This window comes from Biomphalaria glabrata, chromosome 3 (genome assembly GCF_947242115.1).
Source record: "Biomphalaria glabrata chromosome 3, xgBioGlab47.1, whole genome shotgun sequence".
NCBI lineage: Eukaryota > Metazoa > Mollusca > Gastropoda > Planorbidae > Biomphalaria > Biomphalaria glabrata.
The window spans coordinates 37,518,110-37,539,922 of record NC_074713.1 but is presented as its reverse complement, the minus strand read 5'-3'; the positions used below and the strand labels follow the sequence as shown (position 1 = coordinate 37,539,922).

The window sequence follows — 21,813 nt, the reverse complement described above, 5'->3', positions numbered from 1 at the left end:
TAATGTAAGTGAATTCATTGTCCGTGAGGCGTCTCTCCATTTACTTGACTCTACAGTATGTTATGTCTGTTATATTCAGAACAAATACAAGATAGCTTACTACGCTTTGTACCACACAGAGTATGAAAAGTTTGCAATCGTCAAGTCACAGTTTGATCAACAATTTCTGGTGAGTTTTCTTAAAAGATTTTAGTGGCCCCCGAAAGCGACTAGCCGCTTTTAGTTTTGTGTAGTCTGTCCGTCCATTGGTTTATCTCGCAAAAATCTCCAAAGCTAGAAAAGCTGTGGAAAATTCTATGTCAAGATTTGTTTGCAGCTTGCAAAGTTCTGGTGCAACAGCTACATTTTGTTTTCTGATTGCGAACAGTTTTATTGTCAAAACTTATTATGTCAGCCTCATAGACATATATATATATAGACTGGACGATAAAGAACAAATTATTATCGGAAATATTTGGGAAAAGATAAGTGTGTAGATCCACATCACAAACCTATATATATTTGCCTATGTCTATGATTATAAAACAAAGACAAAATATTGGGAATATGGCAGTTTTGCACTTTTCAAAACTAAAGATCAAAGGTATATATTGGCTGAAATGTTAGTCCTAGAATTTATAGCTCAATCGCCGCCATTTTTTTTTCACATAGATATAGTACATAAAACATATTGACTCCCCCCAAATAAAAATAACTTCCTACTTCCAGTCTATATTTATTTATGTCTATGGTCAGCCTTTTTTGTTACATAAATAATGCTCCACTTTAAAAACAATACCTAAATGTAAGGGAGATTATTATAAGAAAGAAATTTCCTTTTTTTTTTTTGCGTTTTTTTGTTTCTTTTTTGCTTACATCTACATCTAAAAAAAAAAAATAATTGTAACAAAATTTCTTTATAATCGCGTATGAATACACAGTGGTTCGTGTTATTACAGATTTAGGACTAGGTCTGATGTTATTTCATTACGATATTATTTATTTATCAAACCTTGTATTCTAGATAATAGACGTAATTAAAGAGTACGCTTTATATGTAGAGTAACTATACTTCATGTGTATACTTATACTTATGTGTATTCCAATTATGGGCAAATTCGGTCTTTTTTTTTTATCACGTTTGATTTTAATTGAGGACCCGGTCTGTTTAGAAGTATGGGCAATAGTGGTGGGAACTAAACTAACTTTTAAAAGTTAAACTAGATTTCAACTAAAATAAAGTAGTTCAACTATTAGTTTATCATGACTTTCAAAAGTTAAACTAGACTAAAGAAAGTTAATTAAACTATAACAAACTTTTTTTTTTTGGGGGGGGGGGGGTGGTTGCGGGGTTGAACTAGACCTATATAGATATAATCATTCGACTGTATTCCTACGGTTCGATCTTATTCTTTTAACATTCTAGTAATATTTACCTATAATAAAATCAGTATTAAGGATTATATTTCTTACATAAACGTTATGCACAATAAAATAAAATGTCTAAATAAATATGTGTGCTTGTATTTTTGCCTTGAATTAAAACCTTTAGAAAATAATGGTACTATTTTTAAAAAAAAGTTATATTAACTTATTATATAATGGAAAATCTCACTTATACTGGTAAAGTTTAAAATCTCATTAAATAACATAAAGTTAGAATTTCAAATTTAGATCTAGTAACTAAAGAAATAGAAACGAAATCGTTGGAGTTTTTAAAACATTTGACCCGTACAACTATTTTATAGTGTAAAATACATGCTTGACTAACCATGCCGATGTGTTATTTTCTTGTCTGACCACTAAAAATACAACTAACACTATTGCATAACCGTTAAACGCGCAAGGGAAAATAAATGGGTGATCTTGTCATTATGCACTGCACACTAAGTACACTATATAGATCTACACGTGTACGTCTATCTGGCCAGGTTGTTAAAATCAGTCGGACACACTGTCTATTTACTTTCTGGGCAGGGAGGGTGTATAACTATTTTAGTGTAAAGATATATCTACGAACATGCTTGACTAGCCACGCCAGTATGTTATTTTCTTGTCTGACCTCTCCACATTAAGCAAACACTATTGTATAACGCTTAATACAGGGTAGTCTTACAGTATTATCGACTACACACGTACAGTACACCACTAGCGGATCCAGAACTTTGGAGTGGGGGGGGCGATTTTTTTCCAAACCCTAACCCTAACGCCCAGTAAACCCTAACCCTACGCATAAACGTGCATACAGCGCGCGCGCGCGCGCACACACACACACAAACGCGCACACACACGCACACACATATATATATATATATGAGAATAAAAAAAGCAGCATTTCTCAACCTTCGGCGAAAAACAAAACAACTGGGGCAGCGCTATAAGGTTCTCTGGTGAAGTTCGGGGCGAAGCCCCGACGCCATAAGCGTTTTCTTGCTTTTTTGACTGCAGATACGCATTCTCCTGACAAGTACAGCTCATTCTTCACAATGTAGTTCGGGGCGAAGCCCCGACGCCATAAGCGTTTTCTTGCTTTTTTTCACTGCAGAAACGCATTCTCCTGACAAGTACAGCTCATTATTCATCAATGGAGTTCGGGGCGAAGCCCCGACGCCATAAGCGTTTTCTTGCTTTTTTGACTGCAGATACGCATTCTCCTGACAAGTACAGCTCATTCTTCACAATGTAGTTCGGGGCGAAGCCCCGACGCCAAAAGCGTTTTCTTGCTTTTTTCACTGCAGAAACGCATTCTCCTGACAAGTACAGCTCATTATTCATAAATGGAGTTCGGGGCGAAGCCCCGACGCCAAAAGCGTTTTCTTGCTTTCTTCATTGTAGAAACGCATTCTCCTGACATCTACAACTCATTACCCATAAATGAAGTTCGGGGCGAAGCCCCGACGCCAAAAGCGTTTTCTTGCATTCTTCTCGGCAGAAACGTATTCTCCTGACATCTACAACTCATTATTCATCAATGGAGTTCGGGGCTTCGCCCCGACGCCATAAGCGTTTTCTTGCTTTTTTGACTGCAGATACGCATTCTCCTGACAAGTACAGCTCATTCTTCACAATGTAGTTCGGGGCGAAGCCCCGACGCCAAAAGTGTTTTCTTGCTTTTTTCACTGCAGAAACGCATTCTCCTGACAAGTACAGCTCATTATTCATAAATGGAGTTCGGGGCGAATCCCCGACGCCAAAAGCGTTTTCTTGTATTCTTCATTGCAGAAACGCATTCTCCTGACATCTACAACTCATTACCCATAAATGAAGTTCGGGGCGAAGCCCCGACGCCAAAAGCGTTTTCTTGCATTCTTCTCTGCAGAAACTTATTCTCCTGACATCTACAACTCATTACTCATAAATGGAGTTCGGGGCGAAGCCCCGACGCCAAAAGCGTTTTCTTGCATTCTTCACTGCAGAAACGCATTCTCCTGACCTGAAGCTCATTATTCATACTATTAAAAAACAACCTTTCGAATAATGTTGTACTTGAAAAATATTCTAATTTGAATTTATAGACCCATAATACATTGCAAATAAAACCGATTTGTTCCTTGAAAAGATAGGATACCCCACGTATTTAGATTTTTGCTTTGAGGATCGCCGCCGAAAAAAAACTTATTCGATAAATAGTATTCAAGAAAACTCTAGCATAAATTGTGAGTTATAGTCCCAAATTTATTTAGCTAGAAAAATATCAGATTGAGTAAAGGTTGGGAAAAGGCGACTATGAAAATGTTATTTGAGTCTAGAACTCATCTCAATCATGACTCTTATACTGAAAAATTTCGTTTGAATTCTAACTTTTCCAATGCAAAGTCTTTCTTAAAATACTTATGATAACTTCATGTGAAATTACAAAAACTCTGTCTGGAAATGGGAATGGCGGTAGAGTGAAAACGATTAATCCTCGCTCCTTTACTAATTTCTGCTAAAGATTGCATTTGGCATTAAAGAATAGGTATGGGGCGACTCGATATAAGAATTTAATTTATAGTATATATAAATTATATTAGTGACAGATTTTTTAATTTTGTAATTTCTTAACTATAATACAAAAAGAAAAAGTATTGATTTGTCCGATGGGGGAAATGCGATTGCATGTATCGCCCCTCCCACCTGGTACAACCCTTTTTCATTTAAATTTTCTAATGATACAATTTGAGATTAGAGTGTGGTACGACATATTTACAATGGGTCACATATCAATACGTAGTTTATATTATATAGATATTCAACTAATTTTATTCACAAACTATGATTCTCCACAAAAATAGGACCGCCCCCCCCCCAGCACTCAGAGGGCTAGAGTGGGGAGGGCAGTACTTGCAATCGCCCCCCCCTCACCCCACCGAATCGGCCAAAATGACAGAAAGGGAGCGACATAATATAAAATTTATATATTAATTTAACTAATTTTGTTCACAAACTATGATTTCTCAATAAAAACGGACCGCCCCCCCCCCACTCAAAGGGTTTAGGTGGGAAGGGCAGTAGAGGTATTCGTTCCCTCCCCCCACCAATCGGCAAACAGGGAACGACATAATATAAAGATCGGTTAAAATATCAATAACAAGTTACAAGGATATAGATATTTAATTGATTTTGTTAGCAGGCTGTGATTTCTACCAATAAATTGGACCGCCCCCCCCACTCGAAAGTTAAGGAGGGGGGGCGGGATTGATACCATCGCCCCCTCCCGACCCCACCAAATCGGCCAACATACTAGAGGGGGGGGGCGAAATAATCTAAAAATAGGTTGAAATATAAATAATTAGTATATATTTTTAACATAAGTAATAAATTCGTATACAAATTGTGTAAATCCTATACTAAAGTTCGTCCGCCCCCCCCCCTTCGGGGGGGGGGGGTCGGCCGAGTGGGGGGGGGGGCGATCGCCCCTACCCCCCCCCCCTGGATCCGCCAGTGCAGTACACTAGGCCTACATGTGGTCATGTGTATGTCTAGCTGATCAGGTTGTTAAAATCAGTTGGACAGTCTATTTACTTTATGGTCAGAGAGGGTGTGGATTAAGTTTTTTTTTTCTAGAGTTGGTTACCCTAATGCTTTTAGATATATATAGGCCTAGCTGTTGATTTAAACTTAATATATCTCAATAATAAGTCTTAAGACTATAAAAGGGTGTATTGATGTTCCTGCAGTTAAAAAAAAATTATTGTTTGCCACAAATGAATTGATTACAACCACTAAATATTGACCTAACTCACTCATCAGATTCCCACTAGAAACAGAAATTAAACACCTCCACGTGGCTCACAAAAAATTCGGAACAATCTCATTCATAATACTGCATAGAAGCTTTTGGCAAAAAATGTTTAACATTTTATAATTCTGCTACTTTCAAGTGCAAATATTTACTCCCTTAACTTCTACCAGGATCTTCAAGTGCAGACTGTCTAAATAGTTGTTAACTGCATCATTTTTTTTTATAACCAAAGTTATTAATATCACATGACCAGAAAACAGGGAGTGCGTTTCAACCCTGACCATATGTTGAAAAGTTTTACAAATTTTAATTAAATTTTTTAGTTAGTAACTAAAAAAAAAATAATTAAACTACGATTTCTACTAAACTTTTTTTTTCTAGTTAAACAATGGCCTTAACTAATTTTTGTTTAGTTAAACTACAAGTTTCTAACTTTTTAGTTAACTTTTGCCCATCACTAATAGGCAATCATTCTGATAGCAACTAATGCAGAAGTAAACTCATTTCCTTCCCATATTACTTTTATGAATGAAAACAAGACCCTAACTGAACTAGTCCTTGTCCACGTGTTTGTCCACTGTCTCCAGTTCCACGCTGCTATTGCTCAACTGAGTGGAGAGATGTCCAGACGACTGGCGGATTCACTAATTCTTCCATTCAACGTCTCCAACTACGCTGCTGGCCTGGAGACTTTGAGGAAAGAACTGGACAAAGACTATGGGGCATCACTCAAGTCAAATCTCAGTAATTACGGTCAGTAGTCTGTAACTAGACAGTACCATGCAACTACTGTCAGTATTATGAAAATAGTACCATGCAACTACTGTCAGTATTCTGTAACTAGACAGTACCATGCAATTATGCCAACTACGGTCAGTACTCTGTAACTAGACAGTACCATGCAATTATGCCAACTACTGTCAGTATTCTGTAACTAGACAGTACCATGCAATTAAGCCAACTACGGTCAGTACTCTGTAACTAGACAGTACCATGCAATTATGCCAACTACGGTCAGTACTCTGTAACTAAACAGTACCATGCAACTACGGTCAGTACTCTGTAACTAGACAGTACCATGCAACTACGGTCAGTACTCTGTAACTAGACAGTACCATGCAACTAGGGTCAGTACTCTGTAACTAGACAGTACCATGCAACTACGGTCAGTACTCTGTAACTAGACAGTAATGCGCAAATAGAAGAGACATGTACTCTTTAACGGCGATGAAGACAACTTATTTCTCTACCATTTACCCGTGTAGTGTATATGTCTAACAAATCTTGTACAAACAAATATATCTACCTTTACACACTCATTTTCTAAAAAACAAAGCTTGTATAAGGGGGAGAGTTCCGCTCTTGCAGCTATATATATTGTAGAAGTTATCATCCTTATTCTATATAAAAATAATGAATTACCAATAAAAATTGACTGATTGGTTAATCTTTTAATTGATTCATTGTGATTCATGTTTTTTTAGGTAAAATAAATAGTTTAAAATTTAATCTTGATCCGAGATTGTGAGAGAAGTTTGTACACGTTATTTCTCCCACATCCAATCTCGAATCAAGCTAAACTTTTGCACAACTATTTCTTTTACCTACAACACATGGATCCGTTAAAAAAAAATAACCAATTAGTTAATTAACTATTGGTAATAAATTTTGTTTGCTTTCTCAAACAAGCAGAAGAAATGGTAATTGACTGAAGTGTTGGTATAAGCTGAATTAGTCCCCTTTATAGGTCGTCGTCTGATTCTTAGTGACCACAATCCTGAAAAATAGGATGATACTTTAGAAACAATCGTCCATGTTCGTAAGCTCTCCATTAGCAGAGTGGTTGCCGTGTTGGCGAGTGAAGGCTTGAGCCATGAGTTCCAATTCAGGTCGTTTCTCCTTTTTGTAAATTTGTATAACTGCTTTTTTATTGTTAGTCTATTACAAATTTAATTACATGACTGATCAAAACTAATTGATACGTTTAATTGGAATAATAGTGCAATTTGTATTTGTAATATATATATTTTCTTGTTTATATTTTTCTTGTCTCTATCTTACTTGTTGTTGGTAGTCGTTTGAATTCAATGTCACATTTGTTTTTATTTTCCACCCTCACATAAACACACATTTTCGATGAACCAGACAAATAGTTCTTCATACTGCACTATTGAAAACAAACCTTCTGTCTGTCTGTTTGTCTGTCTGCATTGGCAAGAAATATGGTTTACTTGTAACATTTTTAATAGACGCAACAGTTGCTTCCCTCTATTTATCTACATCTTAATTTTAGAAATGTGTTTTGTCACAGATATGTTAGAGATAGTGATACAAAACTTCACTAAAGATGTACATGACTTTGAAACAAGACTCAAATCTGTGAATAAAAATAAGTGAGTGACAGTTTGACACACAACCATCAATAGATACTGTCAGGGCCGGTCCTACAGGTTGCGGGGCCCTATGCGAAACGGATTGCGCGGGGCCTAATTTGGGTTGTGATAAGGAAATAAGTGGAAATTAAGATTATGTATTCAAAAATAAAGTCGCCTTTGCATTGTATTTATACTTTACTAAGTACATAATCACTGTCAAATTAACTTTACATTTACTTTACAGTAAATAGTAGTTTTCCAACAAAAAGCCGATAAACATTCAAATCTGCCACTATGGATCTGCCTTTTAGATTTACTATCGACTTGCAAAATATCTTTTTTTTTCTCAGAAGTCGAGATAGATTTATATCTGTAATTGTATGCCAGTGACAATAAAAGTTAATTAAGTATTTGAACTTCTTGTTTTGGTTAAAATTCGGCTTATTATATTTTTATTAAATGAAAGCTGACAATGCCATTTTTTTTTTAAATCGCGAGTAGGATTATTGAATGACACCCCGGAATGACAATTTTGTCATTTTTAAGGAGATTCTCATCAGTTTTAAGAAGATTTTAATAATTTCAGGAGATTTTCATGACTTTTTCTTTTATTTTATAATTCCAGGAGAATTTTAAGAACGCTTTAGTAAAGTTAAAATGGTTTAATTTAATAATTTACACTTAGAATTGGCATCGCGCGGGGCCTATGAAAGAGCGGGGCCCACTGCGACCGCATATGTTGCAGTGGCCTAAGACCGGCCCTGGATACTGCACTTCATTTCAACACTTCAATTATCTTAGTGGTACATGAGAAAAAAAGAGAGAGAGAGAGAAAGAGATCTATGGATGGATGGATTATATTAGATTAGAAACAGATAGATAGATAGATAGATAGATAGATAGATAGATAGATAGATAGATAGATAGATAGATAGATAGATAGATAGATAGATAGATATGTGCTAAAACAGTACCTAACTTTCTCCAGTCCATTTGCTCTACGTACTGTAAACGACCAAATCATGCTACTTGAGCGAGCTTTTCTGGAGCCAGAGGGTCTCCCTGGTAGACCTAAGAAAAAGTAAGTTATTTGCCCTTGTGTTTGGGAGTTACTTGCCCTTGTGTTTTACGATACACACGCTATTAGTGTCTTCGGTGTTGCTGGATATTTTCATTGATTTTCTAAAAAGGAGGGGGGGAAGTGTTTGTTTAATTTATAAGGTTCAGAAGTTCCTTCAAAGAAAAAAAAAACCCTCATATCCTTGCCCAAACCTCCTGCAGGATGGCAGGGGAAGTGGGTAGAGTTTGAACTTGGGAACATCATAGTCCGACGAGTATGGTCTACTTCACGACCAGCCAGTTATCTGTTTTTATAAAAGATTTCCCGGAGGCCATGAGACTGCGCTCAAAAGACTCAACACACTTTGAATGAGATCCCCTATGAAAAAAAGTTTATACGGAAACGCAGAGACATCATACGGGTACGTGTCACCTCATGCTATGAACTAATGGTATCACTTCCTCCCATCCAAAAATTAACTTTCCAATAAAATCTTTTTCTTAACCCAGAATCATATTTTCTGTAAAAAAAGTTTTTGTACATTTGATTACTTAGGAGCACTCCAAACCTCGAAACAACCCAACACTCGCTACCACTCCACACCTCACAACCACTCCACACCTCACAACCACTCAGACCTCACAACCACTCAGACCTCACAACCACTCAGACCTCACAACCACTCCACACCTCACAACCACTCAGACCTCACAACCACTCAGACCTCACAACCACTCAGACCTCACAACCACTCCACACTTCACAACCACTCAGACCTCACAACCACTCCACACTTCACAACCACTCAGACCTCACAACCACTCAGACCTCACAACCACTCCACACTTCACAACTTCTCCACACCTCACAACCACTCAGACCTCACAACCACTCCACACTTCACAACTTCTCCACACCTCACAACCACTATACACCTCACAACCACTACACACCTCACAACCACTCCACACCTCACAACCACTCCGAACCTCACAACCACTCAGATCTCACAACCACTCCACACTTCACAACTTCTCCACACCTCACAACCACTTCACACCTCACAACCACTACACACCTCACAACCACTTCACACCTCACAACCACTCTACACTTCACAACCACTACAAATCTCACAACCACTACACACCTCACAACCACTACACACCTCACAACCACTACACACCACACAACCACTACACACCTCACAACCATTCCACAACCACTACACACCTTACAACCATTCCACACCCCACAACCACTACAGCCTCACAACCATTCCACACCCCACAACCACTACACACCTCACAACCATTCCACACCCCACAACCACTACACACCTCACAACCATTCCACACCCCACAACCACTACACACCTCACAACCACTACACACCACACAACCACTACACACCTCACAACCATTCCACACCCCACAACCACTACACACCTCACAACCACTGCAACCTCACAACCACTACAGCCTCACAACCACTTCACACCTCACAACCACCCCAAACCTCACAACCACTCCACACCTCACAACCACTCCACACCTCACAACCACTCTACACTTCACAACCACTACAAATCTTACAACCACTACACACCTCACAACCACTACACACCTCACAACCACTCCACACTTCACAACCACTACAAATCTCACAACCACTACACACCTCACAACCACTCCACACCTCACAACCACTCCACACTTCACAACCACTCCACACCACACAACCACTACACACCTCACAACCATTCCACACCCCACAACCACTACACACCACACAACCACTACACACCTCACAACCATTCCACACCCCACAACCACTACACACCTCACAACCACTACAGCCTCACAACCACTCCACACCTCACAACCTCTCCAAAACTTCGCAAATTGTTCGAGATTTCGTTGAGCTTTGAGGTTCTCATCACATCGATGGTAACATGTTTAGAGTTGCCATTACTAGTTATGTATGTTCGCTTTAGGAAGGAAGTTGGCTGTATTCTATCAAACCTGTAAGTGACTACTTGATATTTACTTCTTGGACCGTCGAGGCAACTTGCTGCCAAAAGGATTGCGAAATATCTCAACCTGGAAACATTCTCTTTTTTTTTCGGGAAACAGGATGAAATTAAAGTAAAAGCTTTCATCAATTTATCCCACTGGAAACTTTTGAATAATTGAATTCAGTTTGTCAATCTACAGAAAAGTACGTGTCTCTGTGTCCACATAATATAAAAGAACAATCTAATTATGTACAATCGCCTTGTAACGATTTATCCCTAATCAACAAGCAAAACAATGTTTTTAATGTAAAGAATGCATTATGCATGATTTAGCGAGTCATTCCTTATGCTGCACAAAAAACATTGTTTAACTTACTTACCTGTCGTTTCAGACATTTGATATTCGCAGAAAGTGACCACGATTCTTACGCCGGAAGCAGTTTCCCTGGACTAGTGGACCTGATGTTTAAGATCGGCACAGAGCCGGAGAGATGGGAAAAAGTTAAACAACATTTCTCTGTCGTCTTGCAGACCATCCAATCAGCTGGCGCCATGTTGCGTGACGTCACGAACTTCATGTCTGAAACTTTATAACAATCACGTGACTTTTAGGACTCTTTAAGAAATCGTCTGTCTTAGACATTGTGGACAAATGGTCACTCCTTTCCATAAACGTCATCATTAGACTGACCTCTTCCTGTCCAACAGTGGACAGTTATGATGACACAGCCAAAATGAAAGGCACTTGTGTATTCTTTTAATGTAGTGCAAACAAAACTAGACTTCGGGAGACATTCTCTTTAAAAAAAAATAGATCGTATTCAAAACTGATTTCTACAGTTTTCTTTCATAAATGTGTGGACAACATTTTACGAACGTATCAGTTGCCTTCGACCACAGCATCCACTTTAGTCTGACCAGTCCTTACGATATCCTAAACAAAAAGATCCATGATTTTATGACTTCCCTGTTCATACAGTATTTAAATCAATCTTTCTTATGAGCTTTGTATTTTGTTATGTTCTCATGGCGCCTTCAGTCTACATGTTGGTTCAATTGCTATGAAATTAAATTATGACTATTATTATATGTATAGCTCATTTTCAAAAATACACATTTTTTACTTTTCGCTATGCCTGTTACATGTCTGCAATATTCCCCATATAAACAAACATCTGAATCTAGTTTGTTTATTGATAATTTGCTTGATTTTTTTAAAAGTGCCCTTTGATTTTGTATTGATGTATTAATATAAAAATATAAAGAATTTCAAATTCCTTTTTTAATTATTTGCGGGCTTTCGTTTCTTGATTGTTTCGTTGTCTTCGTAAATTTCTTTGTTTAAATCTCTTTCTTTGTTTTAGTAAATCTCTTTTATTATCGTTGTAATTCTTAAATGCTATGCAGCCTACGATGTGTACGTTTACCAACACTTTACTTAATGGACAGCTTAATGTCCACAAAAGTAGGACAATGAAGATCAAGCCTGACTGTCTAAGGTGACATTGGCTCATTGGCTCTACATTTAGGCCTACTATCTTAGCATTTTACGAACTATTGAACAGACTTTAAAATGTGTAAGAAATGTGCTTACACTTTGCATACAAATATTTAGAAAGTGTGACTATTACTTTTCACCAAATAAATGTAAGGTAATTCTAAACCCCAATAGAATTTTGACAGAGGAGTTTGGAAAATAGCATTTTGCATTCTAGAAGATATACACTGGAAATAGGCCTAAACACTTCACAATTTTAGACCAAGAACAATCATTTTTACTTAAAAGTCTTTTTATAATTTACCAAAAATCGCGATTTGGTTGCTAGGATTTTATAAATCAATTTATATTTAACATCCAAAGCTGCGACCAAAACTTGCCACGTATTTGTTCTGATTGCGCAATATTTTGTACATTATATTATATGGATCGTTTTCTAATTATTTTTTTTTCTTTTAAAAACATTTTTTTTAATCCAAAGAATAAAACTAAGGAAAGAAGGATTAATCTCCAAAATTCAATTTTAATGTTCAAGTCATTGACTTATATAAAGGCCTATTGTATTTACACTGGACATGTTGATCTTTTAAAACTACAAAAACTGTCCTCAAATTTTTTTAACAGTTGAAACAATGAGTTGTTTTGTAAAGTAGTTATAAGAAGTAAAGCTTTTTTTCAACCCTAACCTATGTAGGCCTAATTAATCATCAAAAATAAGAGTACTCTTGTCTCATATTTATTATTTTGCAATTTTTAGATACATAATCTAGAAAGATCTAGGAAATCAATCTATTTAAATGTACATAAGATGATTAAAATCAACAGACATGAATTATTTCGATCTAGGATTTTTGAAACATTATCTCAATGGAAACTAACAGGAAATGACTTTGTCTCATATATTAACGTGACTATATAGTTCTGTGATTAATAGCCCATTATAAAGAAAATCCGAGAAATGATTTTGCATTATTTCTAAACTTTGAAAACTAAAGATCATTACTTTTCTAAGACAGAAAAGATTGATTTGGGCGATTTCCCTTAGAGCTTGAAAAAAGAGTTACGTACATAAAAATCTATATAGCCTACATAGGTCTGTGAATCGATCCATAGCGGGTAAGAATTTGTTTCTGGTTTCCAGTCTAGATATAATATATAAGTCTATGCATGGTCTATGGTTCAAGTCTTTTAAGTATAGATTTTCATCACGTTGTCAAAATGTGATGCCCAGTTACAAATTTTGTTAGCTTCATGCCCGGCTCGTTTTCAAGACGAGATTAGAATCTATATCATGTACAAACATGGAACATTTTATAACTGAATACCTGACATGTATCTTGTAACAAATGTTGAATGAAGTTCTACTGTCACTATGACTAAATTGAGACATCTAAACGAGAGTTAAAAACTAATTTAAATAAGTTTTCAACAGGCAGGTCTACATTCTTATTAGAATTAGAATGCTCTTTAAGAGTGTAGTAAATACATAAGAGAAGTGAAGAGTTAAAACAATGAATAATGAATACATATGATGTCATAGTATGTATGTGCCCTGGTCATGCAGTTCTTTATTTCATTACATTTTCTCTCATTAAAATGTGGTCGCTGCCTTTGTGCATGTAATCATCATTCATAGGTGCAGTGAAGCATGTGGCACATACTTAAGTTTTCTTTATAATGGGATTTTTAAGACCAATGGTTGACTTTATGTTGATAGAAGTTATCAACAGTCTATGGGAGTTTTGAAAATGATTAATTAATTTCTTTGAAGACTTTGAGACCTTGTGATAGGCCTACCCCCCACCCCCAATCTTCAATAAGATGACCAAATGGTCCTGATTTAGGCGTGACAGTCCCGCATTGGACCGACTGTCATGCTTTTCATAAAATGTCCGGGCGGGACGGCCAATGTCCCGTTTTCATTTTTAAAAAAGTCGATCAATGTCACACTTTTATTTTAAAATCTTAATCTTTTGACTAGTAACTTAAAAGTTCCGCCTTGCGGCGTTTCCTTCTTGGTCTCTATTTGATGTTCTCTGCTTAGCAGGCTCCTGTGTTAAAGACTTATGATAAAGCTTTAAGTTTGCTGCTTTCTGGCTTCCTCTCAGAAACTGACGTCAGCACGTTTTCTTTCGACTGTTGGCATTTTGTTATTCCTCTTGTTTCTCGCTGATTCTGTGAATCAATCCCAGCATACAGTATTCCTTGACTTGACTTTCCTTTCTGTTCAAATGGATGACAGGGTAAGAAATGTCGAATACAAAACGAACATCTAAGTTTATAGGAATCTACAGGCAGAGTTCCCGTTTATAGAGGGCAAGAAAAATGAACAACCACAGTGGAGTGTGATGCTAACAATGTCGACACAGTTTTCTGTCGCACATGTGGATTAACCCGAACATCTGAATGCAGATTGTAATTTTCAATTGGAAGCTTCTAGTAAGCCTACAACATTTAAATATTTGTCTTTTAGTTCAACTAGCAGCTGCTAAAGGTACTTTTGCCTATCATACAGTTTTCCATAATGACAATTTTTTATCAGTGGATTGCACTATGAAATTGCTTAGAAATGTATGATACAAAATACATGTGTGCAAGAATCAAAACCAATTGTTACTAAAGGTCTGGCTACTAAATAATGAACAAAGTAAAGAAGCAGGTTAGTGATTCCCAGTTTTTTGTCACCTTTCATGGGTGCTTTGAGCCTGCACTAAAGGGAAATTGTTTCCTTTGATGATAAAATTCTTTGCTCAACCTTTCAATGGATATTTAAAAAAAATAATTGGGCTAAGGAAAGACCTGGTGGTTATCTCTAAAGCATTTGATGGAGAGACTATTTAAATTATATCCTGATTTGAAATGATATCTCTTTTTACAAGAGATCCCGTCATTATCAAAAGGTTCTTTGAAAACCCATGCTGAATTGTACCTGCACTTTGTAGATCTACCCAACATTGCGGAATATTCCTTATAGACGTTCTGTTTATTGATGAACAGAATGTCAGTGCTCTTGAAGTATCTTTTGTTTGCCTAAGAATTACGCATGCGACTTATTATTTGGAGGACGCGAGTTGGTTAAAAAAAAGTGATGTAGCAGCGGCAATCGTAAACTTTTACGAAAATTGTGCCGATACTAGGTCTGTTCTATTTACGTTCCGAGATTGACATGAGTCCCGCTTTCGCTGCACTAATATCTGGTCACCTTATCCTCCACTCAGAAAAAAACATCAGAAACATGTCAAACTTTTAACAAACAAACGTTTGTATTCTAACATTAAGTCAGTACTTAAGTGACCAAATAAATTAAGAAATATTTCAAGCATTTTCCAGATATGGATGCCTGGTCGTGTGGTATGTGCTCTGGACTGTTGTCAGGATCATTCCGAGTTTGAACCGAGCCATCCCCCCCCTCGCCAAGTCACGTCGTCCTGCGGGACGTTTGGAGTAGGATGTAATCTTCTTCAATTCTGTAGAGGTATTTGAAGTATATAAAACAAACAATGATTTAATATGCAAATAAAAAAATTAGTGTTTGGACTTTCCACTGTATCTTTTTCTGTAAAAGTCAGCATTATGCCTACATTAATAGCCGCTGATCCAAAATTATACCGGCTCCTGACGTTCCTCTGGACACATCACTTGCGATGTGTTGTGAAGCATGACAGTGTGAGTACGACTGGCCTCTGGGGCCGCCCTAGAGTTTGTATTACACAAACTCTCATACTTCCATAACTCGGGTTTTCCTAACTCAAATATACTTTCAATGCAAACTTGTTTACTAAACAATGTTTTAGTAATTAAACTCTGTTATTAATGTCTACCTTATAATGAATTCAACCAGCATTGACGTGCTACAGTCGGATGACGTTTCCTCCAAGAAACTCTGTATGCCTCCGTGAGTGCCCCAAACTTTATTTTCGTTCCGTTTTTTTTTTTTGTCTGCTGTGATTGGTTTGGTTGTTGGTCTGCTGATTGGCACTTTAGCCATTGGAGATTAAAAGGGAAGACGGGTTATTTCTGAAAGGTGTGCCGGACACGCTGGTCAGCGAAGAGGATCCGGAGATTTGGGATCTGATAACATTTCTTACGACTTGATAAGTAGAACTCTTCAAAACAAAAAATGGCAGACGACAAAAAGAAAACTTAAATAGACACCCCCCATTCGACCAACGGCTTTTCATCAAATGTGACAAAATATGCAGGTTTCAGCTGGTTTTGAGGGGTTATATAAAACACACTCATCCTTATCTTCAGAATGGAACAAAATGCCAATTATTCTTATTATTTCTGCTATAACTAGGCCTACTGTTCGAGGCTGTTGTAGGCTCTTTATTTAGCATTGAAGTAAACGTTACATCTATGTCAGCTAAGGTAGCATTGAATTAAACGTTACATGTATGTCAGCCAAGGTAGCATTGAAGTAAACGTTACATCTATGTCAGCTAAGGTAGCATTGAATTAAACGTTACATCTATGTCAGCTAAGGTAGCATTGAATTAAACGTTACATCTATGTCAGCTAAGGTAGCATTGAAGTAAACGTTACATGTATGTCAGCTAAGGTAGCATTGAAGTAAACGTTACATGTATGTCAGCTAAGGTAGCATTGAAGTAAACGTTACATCTATGTCAGCCAAGGTAGCATTGAAGTAAACGTCACATCTATGTCAGCCAAGGTAGCATTGAAGTAAACGTTACATCTATGTCAGCCAAGGTAGCATTGAAGTAAACGTCACATCTATGTCAGCCAAGGTAGCATTGAAGTAAACGTCACATCTATGTCAGCCAAGGTAGCATTGGAGTAAACGTTACATCTATGTCAGCTAAGGTAAGTTGACGCCTTAGCTGGTCTTTGAAGCGTTTCCTTGGGGCGCCTTTGTTACGTCAACCACCTTTTAGCTCACCAAAAAAAGACTGCCTTTGGTTTACGTTCGTCTCCCATACGGGATACGTGCCCTGCCCATAAGAAGTCCCTCTATACTGTCCATACCGGCGTTCGCAAGGACATCGCTGTTCGTAGTGCGGTCTTGCCACCGTATGTCCATGATGGAGCGCAAGAGAGCACCTGGTTGCATGCGGCCTCAGAACGAGACAGCTGGAGGTCACTCACGAAGGCCGCGGGATACACATTTGAGACCAAAAGAAAACCCGCTGCCGAGGACAAACGCAGACGGCGAAAAGAAAATCTAAATTGACCACCTGCGGACAATGGTTATGCTTGCCCTGGTTGTGGCAAAATATGTAGGTCACAGCTGGGGCTGCGCGGTCACGGGAAATACTGCATTCCTCACTAATCTTCGGACTCGAAGACAAGCCTTATTTTATTATTAATATCAGGTGACCGAGCCTCGCTCGGATGAATAATTTGTTAAGGAAGGATATATACCCGAAGTCACTTTGAGAATATTTTTGTACCAGGTGGCCGAACCTCGCTCTGTTAAATAATTTCGGAAGGTTATATACCCGAAGTCATTTGGGGAATATTCTTGTAATTACGAAAATGAACGATCGTATAAAGACTACTAATCTGAAGAGTTGCTTTAGTGTTCTGTTAGTTCTAATTGTAGGCCTAATTGTACATGTCGATTAAATTTAAAGTCGTTTAAGTCCTCCTACAGTCTAGACAAACTACAGCTCACGCCCGTCTTATAGTTTTACAATCCATTTTTGCGTAAAACTATTGTAGGCTTACTATTATTGGCTTGGAAGAAAGTCTTTGCAGTGTAACTTCTCTATGTTATAGGGTAAAACATGCACTTAGTGACAAAGTAAAATGGCGTATTTTTTCTTATTAGACTTAAATCATCGCATTAGTTTTCTAAAGAAACGTTTCCGTGGGGCACCTCTGTTACGCCAAACAATATGCTCATTACCCATACTTGATACGTGCCCTGCCCAGCCTGACTGTCGGACTATAAGAAGTTCATACCGGCTTTTGACATCCATCCATCCTAGTGGTGCTATGGCCTGCTTCTACACATCCATCCATTCAGATCTCTCCTGGCCCTAACCCCAAGCTTTTTACCGAGGTTTATAGTTAAATAAAAAGAGGCTGCAGCGTACGCAACTCGTTGGCCGCTGGCTAGATATCTTGTTCAGTGTGAGCAAGTAAGGAGTAGAGAAGCTTTGTTATGACCATTTCCTTTGTTTTGGTACGGGACAGTAGACACAAAGCACGAACACATGGTAATAATTCAACAGCAAAAAAAAATAATAATAAGGCTTGTCTTCGATTCCGAAGATTAATGAGGATTGCAGTATTTCCTGTGGCTACACAACCCCAGCTGTGACCTATATATTTTGCCACATCCAGGGCAAGCATAACCATTGTCAACCGGTGGTCGATTAAGATTTTCTTTTCGCGTCTGCCTCTGTTATCGGCAGCAGATTTTCTTTGGTCTCAAATGTGTATTCGGGGCCTTTGAATAGAGGTAATTCTTTAAGTCCGTCAGTTACGCTGGACAGAGCGGTATCCTGTATGGAAGACGAATCTCAGACGAACGCATGCCAAAGGCAGTCTTTTTTTGGTGAGCTAAAAAAGTGGACGACGTAATACCGAAACGCTTAAAAGACCAGGCGCCAACTTTCTTTAACTGAAATAGAACAGCTGAAGGTCACCAGCAAAATAAACAACAAAGTACAAGGTATCTACACCGCTCTAGGCAATTCAAGTGTTATCAATTTATAAAGAATTCAAAACACAATAACTAATCATACATCGGCACATTTAATTTCATTAATTCTCTTTCACAGTTCAAATAATAAATCAATCTACAATAAGATGGTGCGCAAATGTTTAATTAGACCTATTGATTCTTTAAAACTCGTTCTTGTTTGCAAAGAAATATTTTAGTGTACTGCGATAAGCCTAGTGACGTAAGCAGCGTTTTTCCCGTTTACGTCACGGAAAATTTTCATTCATAAAACATTTTAGCCAAAATTAATTTTTCGATAAAGAGGCATTTTCAAAACGATATAACGGTCGACCTCGAGTTTTCCCAATGTGGCCCATGAGTTGAGAATTTTTTTCTTACTAATATGCACGTACCTTGCAATTTTAAAGAAAATCGTTAGAGCCGTTTTCGAAATAATATATATATATATATATATATATATATATATATATATATATATATATATATATATATATATATATATATATATATATATATATATATATCCTATACTCTTAAGCGAGCAATTCTTGTATGTATGTATGTATGTATATATATTTATAAATTTTATCCTATACTCTTAAGCGAGCAATTCTTGTATGTATGTATGTATGTATGTATATTTATAAATTTTATTTCGAAAACGGCTCTAACGATTTTCTTTAAAAGTTCACGGTATGTGCATAATAGTGAGAAAAAAATTCTCAACTCATTTGCCACATCGGGAAAACTCGAGGTCGACCGTTATATCGGTTTGAAAATGGATCATTATCGAAAAATTAATTTTGGCTAGAATGTTTTATGAATGAAATTTTCTATATGACGTCAATGGGAAAAAAAAACTTGACACCGCTTACGTCACTAGGCTCACAGCAGTACACTAAGACATTTCTTCGCAAACAAGAAAAAGTTTTAATGATTCAATTGGCGTAATCAAACATTTGCGCACCATCGTATTGTACATTGATCCATTATGAAACTATGGAAAAAAATAATGAAATTAAATATCTTTATGTATGATTAGTTATTGTGTTTTAAAGGCTTTATAAATTGTTTACACCTTAATTGCTTACACCCGTAGGTAGCTTTTACTTTGTTATTATTTTGCTGGTGAATTATTGCAATGTGTTTAAGCTTCGAAGTCTACTGTCCCATACCAAAACATAGGAAATGGTCATAACACAGCTTATCTATGCCTTACTTGCACAACCAGGGCCGGCCCTAACATTTGCGGGGCCCTATGTCAAATGGATTACGAGCGGACCAGTAAGGGTAGGGATAAGGATAATAAGTGAAAATAAAGATTTTGATTAGAAAATAAATCCGTATTTGCATTACATTTGCATTACATTTTTATTAAATGAAAGCTGACGATGCCGTTTTGTTTATATCACGAGTAGGACTGGCGTTTACCATATTGATTGACACCCCAAAATGACAATTTTGTCTATTTTAAGGACATTTTTATGAGTTTCAGGAGATTTCCAGGAGCTCCTTGAAAACAAGGAGACCACGGGAACCCTATTATAAGTTATAATGGTTTAATTTAATGATTTACACCTAGAATTAGCGCTGGGCTTATGAAAGTTCGGGGAAATCATGTTCCAGATGTTATGTTACAGAGGTCACCCTATAAAACCTGCTCAGCCAAAGATCACCTCGCATAGACATCCCTTAACGTGATAGTTAACTTCACATATCTGGGAAGCATAGTATCAAATGACGCTTTGCTTTAAAGGGAGGTTGATATATGATCAAGCCTCCAAGCGAGAATGTCGTGAAATAAATCGCTCCGCCTGTCTACAAAAATCAGTGTCTACCAAATAGTGGCTATCTCAACCCTAATTTGTGGATCTGAGACATGAGTACTTTATAGAAAGCAACTAAGACTTCTTGAACACCTTCACCAAAGATAATTGCACATTATCATAGACATACTGTGGCAAGGCCGCACTAAAAAAAAACAGCGATATTCTTGCGAAATGGTATGAACTTCTTACAGTCCGTCAGTCACGCTGGGCAGGGCACTTTTTTAATGAGCTGAAAGGTGGTCAGGGTAACAGAGATGCCCCACAATAACACTTCTTTGGAATACTAACACGATGTTTTTAAGTCTTTTAGGAAAAAATGCGCTATTTTACTTTGTTACAAGGTGCACGTTTTACCCTATAACGTAGAGATTCTGCATCACTTGATGTTTCGAACTAAAGCCATAATGAATATACTAATTGCAATATCAAATGTTAGAACGTAACCATTTTAGAAGTTACACAGCAAAGACTTTCTTCCAAGCCAATAAAAGCCCAATAGTTTTACGCAAAAGATGCAATGTAAAACGACACGACGTGAGTTATGGTTTGTCTAGACTGTAGGAGGACTTTTCGTAATTACAAAAATATTCCCAAAATAACTTCGGGCATATATATCCTTCCTTAACAAATTATTCATCCGAGCAAGGCTCGGTCACCAGGTACTATAAATATATATACAACAATTGCTCGCTTAAGAGTATAGGATAAACGGTATATCACTTGTAAAGCCACTCGCTCTATGAAATATTTGAAATAGAAATGAATAGCGTTGATCGAGTAGGCCTATGAAAAGGTCAGTTTAAAGAATAGAATAAAATAGAAAAGGCACAGTTAGGCCTAATTTGGGCCCGATAAAATCCACGAGGGGATCTTTCATCTTATCCTATTACAGACGTTACTTCAAAAAAAAAAAATAATAATTATATCCTACGCATTTCATGTGTCAATCTAGTCATGCGTATTAATCAATGACATAAACTCTGCTAAGTCGTTGGTTTTCCTGGCTGATTCAGGCAACCCATTCCATTCACTGATGGCACTATTATAGGGAAGAAAGCCTAAAGGCTTCGAGACAACAGAATAAGTCTAGATCTAGACCCTATATGATTTATTATAAGAATACATTTCTTTTGGTTTCTATCTTAAAATCTAAATCTAGACTAGACAAAATACCTA

At 37.2% G+C, this 21,813-nt stretch overlaps 1 protein-coding gene across 3 annotated transcripts in view; it reads left to right on the top strand.

Moving 5' to 3' along the window:
* The window catches only part of LOC106072574 (putative N-acetylated-alpha-linked acidic dipeptidase), a 45,894-nt gene extending 33,950 nt beyond the window's left edge, over positions 1-11,944 (top strand). For all 3 annotated transcript variants that reach the window (XM_056024883.1, XM_056024882.1, XM_056024881.1), the window contains 5 exons: positions 80-169; positions 5,791-5,956; positions 7,515-7,596; positions 8,567-8,659; positions 11,048-11,944. In XM_056024883.1, coding sequence (XP_055880858.1) covers positions 80-169; positions 5,791-5,956; positions 7,515-7,596; positions 8,567-8,659; positions 11,048-11,249 — 633 coding nt within the window. In that variant the 3' untranslated portion in view covers positions 11,250-11,944. The remainder of the gene's footprint in view (positions 1-79; positions 170-5,790; positions 5,957-7,514; positions 7,597-8,566; positions 8,660-11,047) is intronic.
* The last annotated feature ends 9,869 nt before the right edge of the window (positions 11,945-21,813 follow it).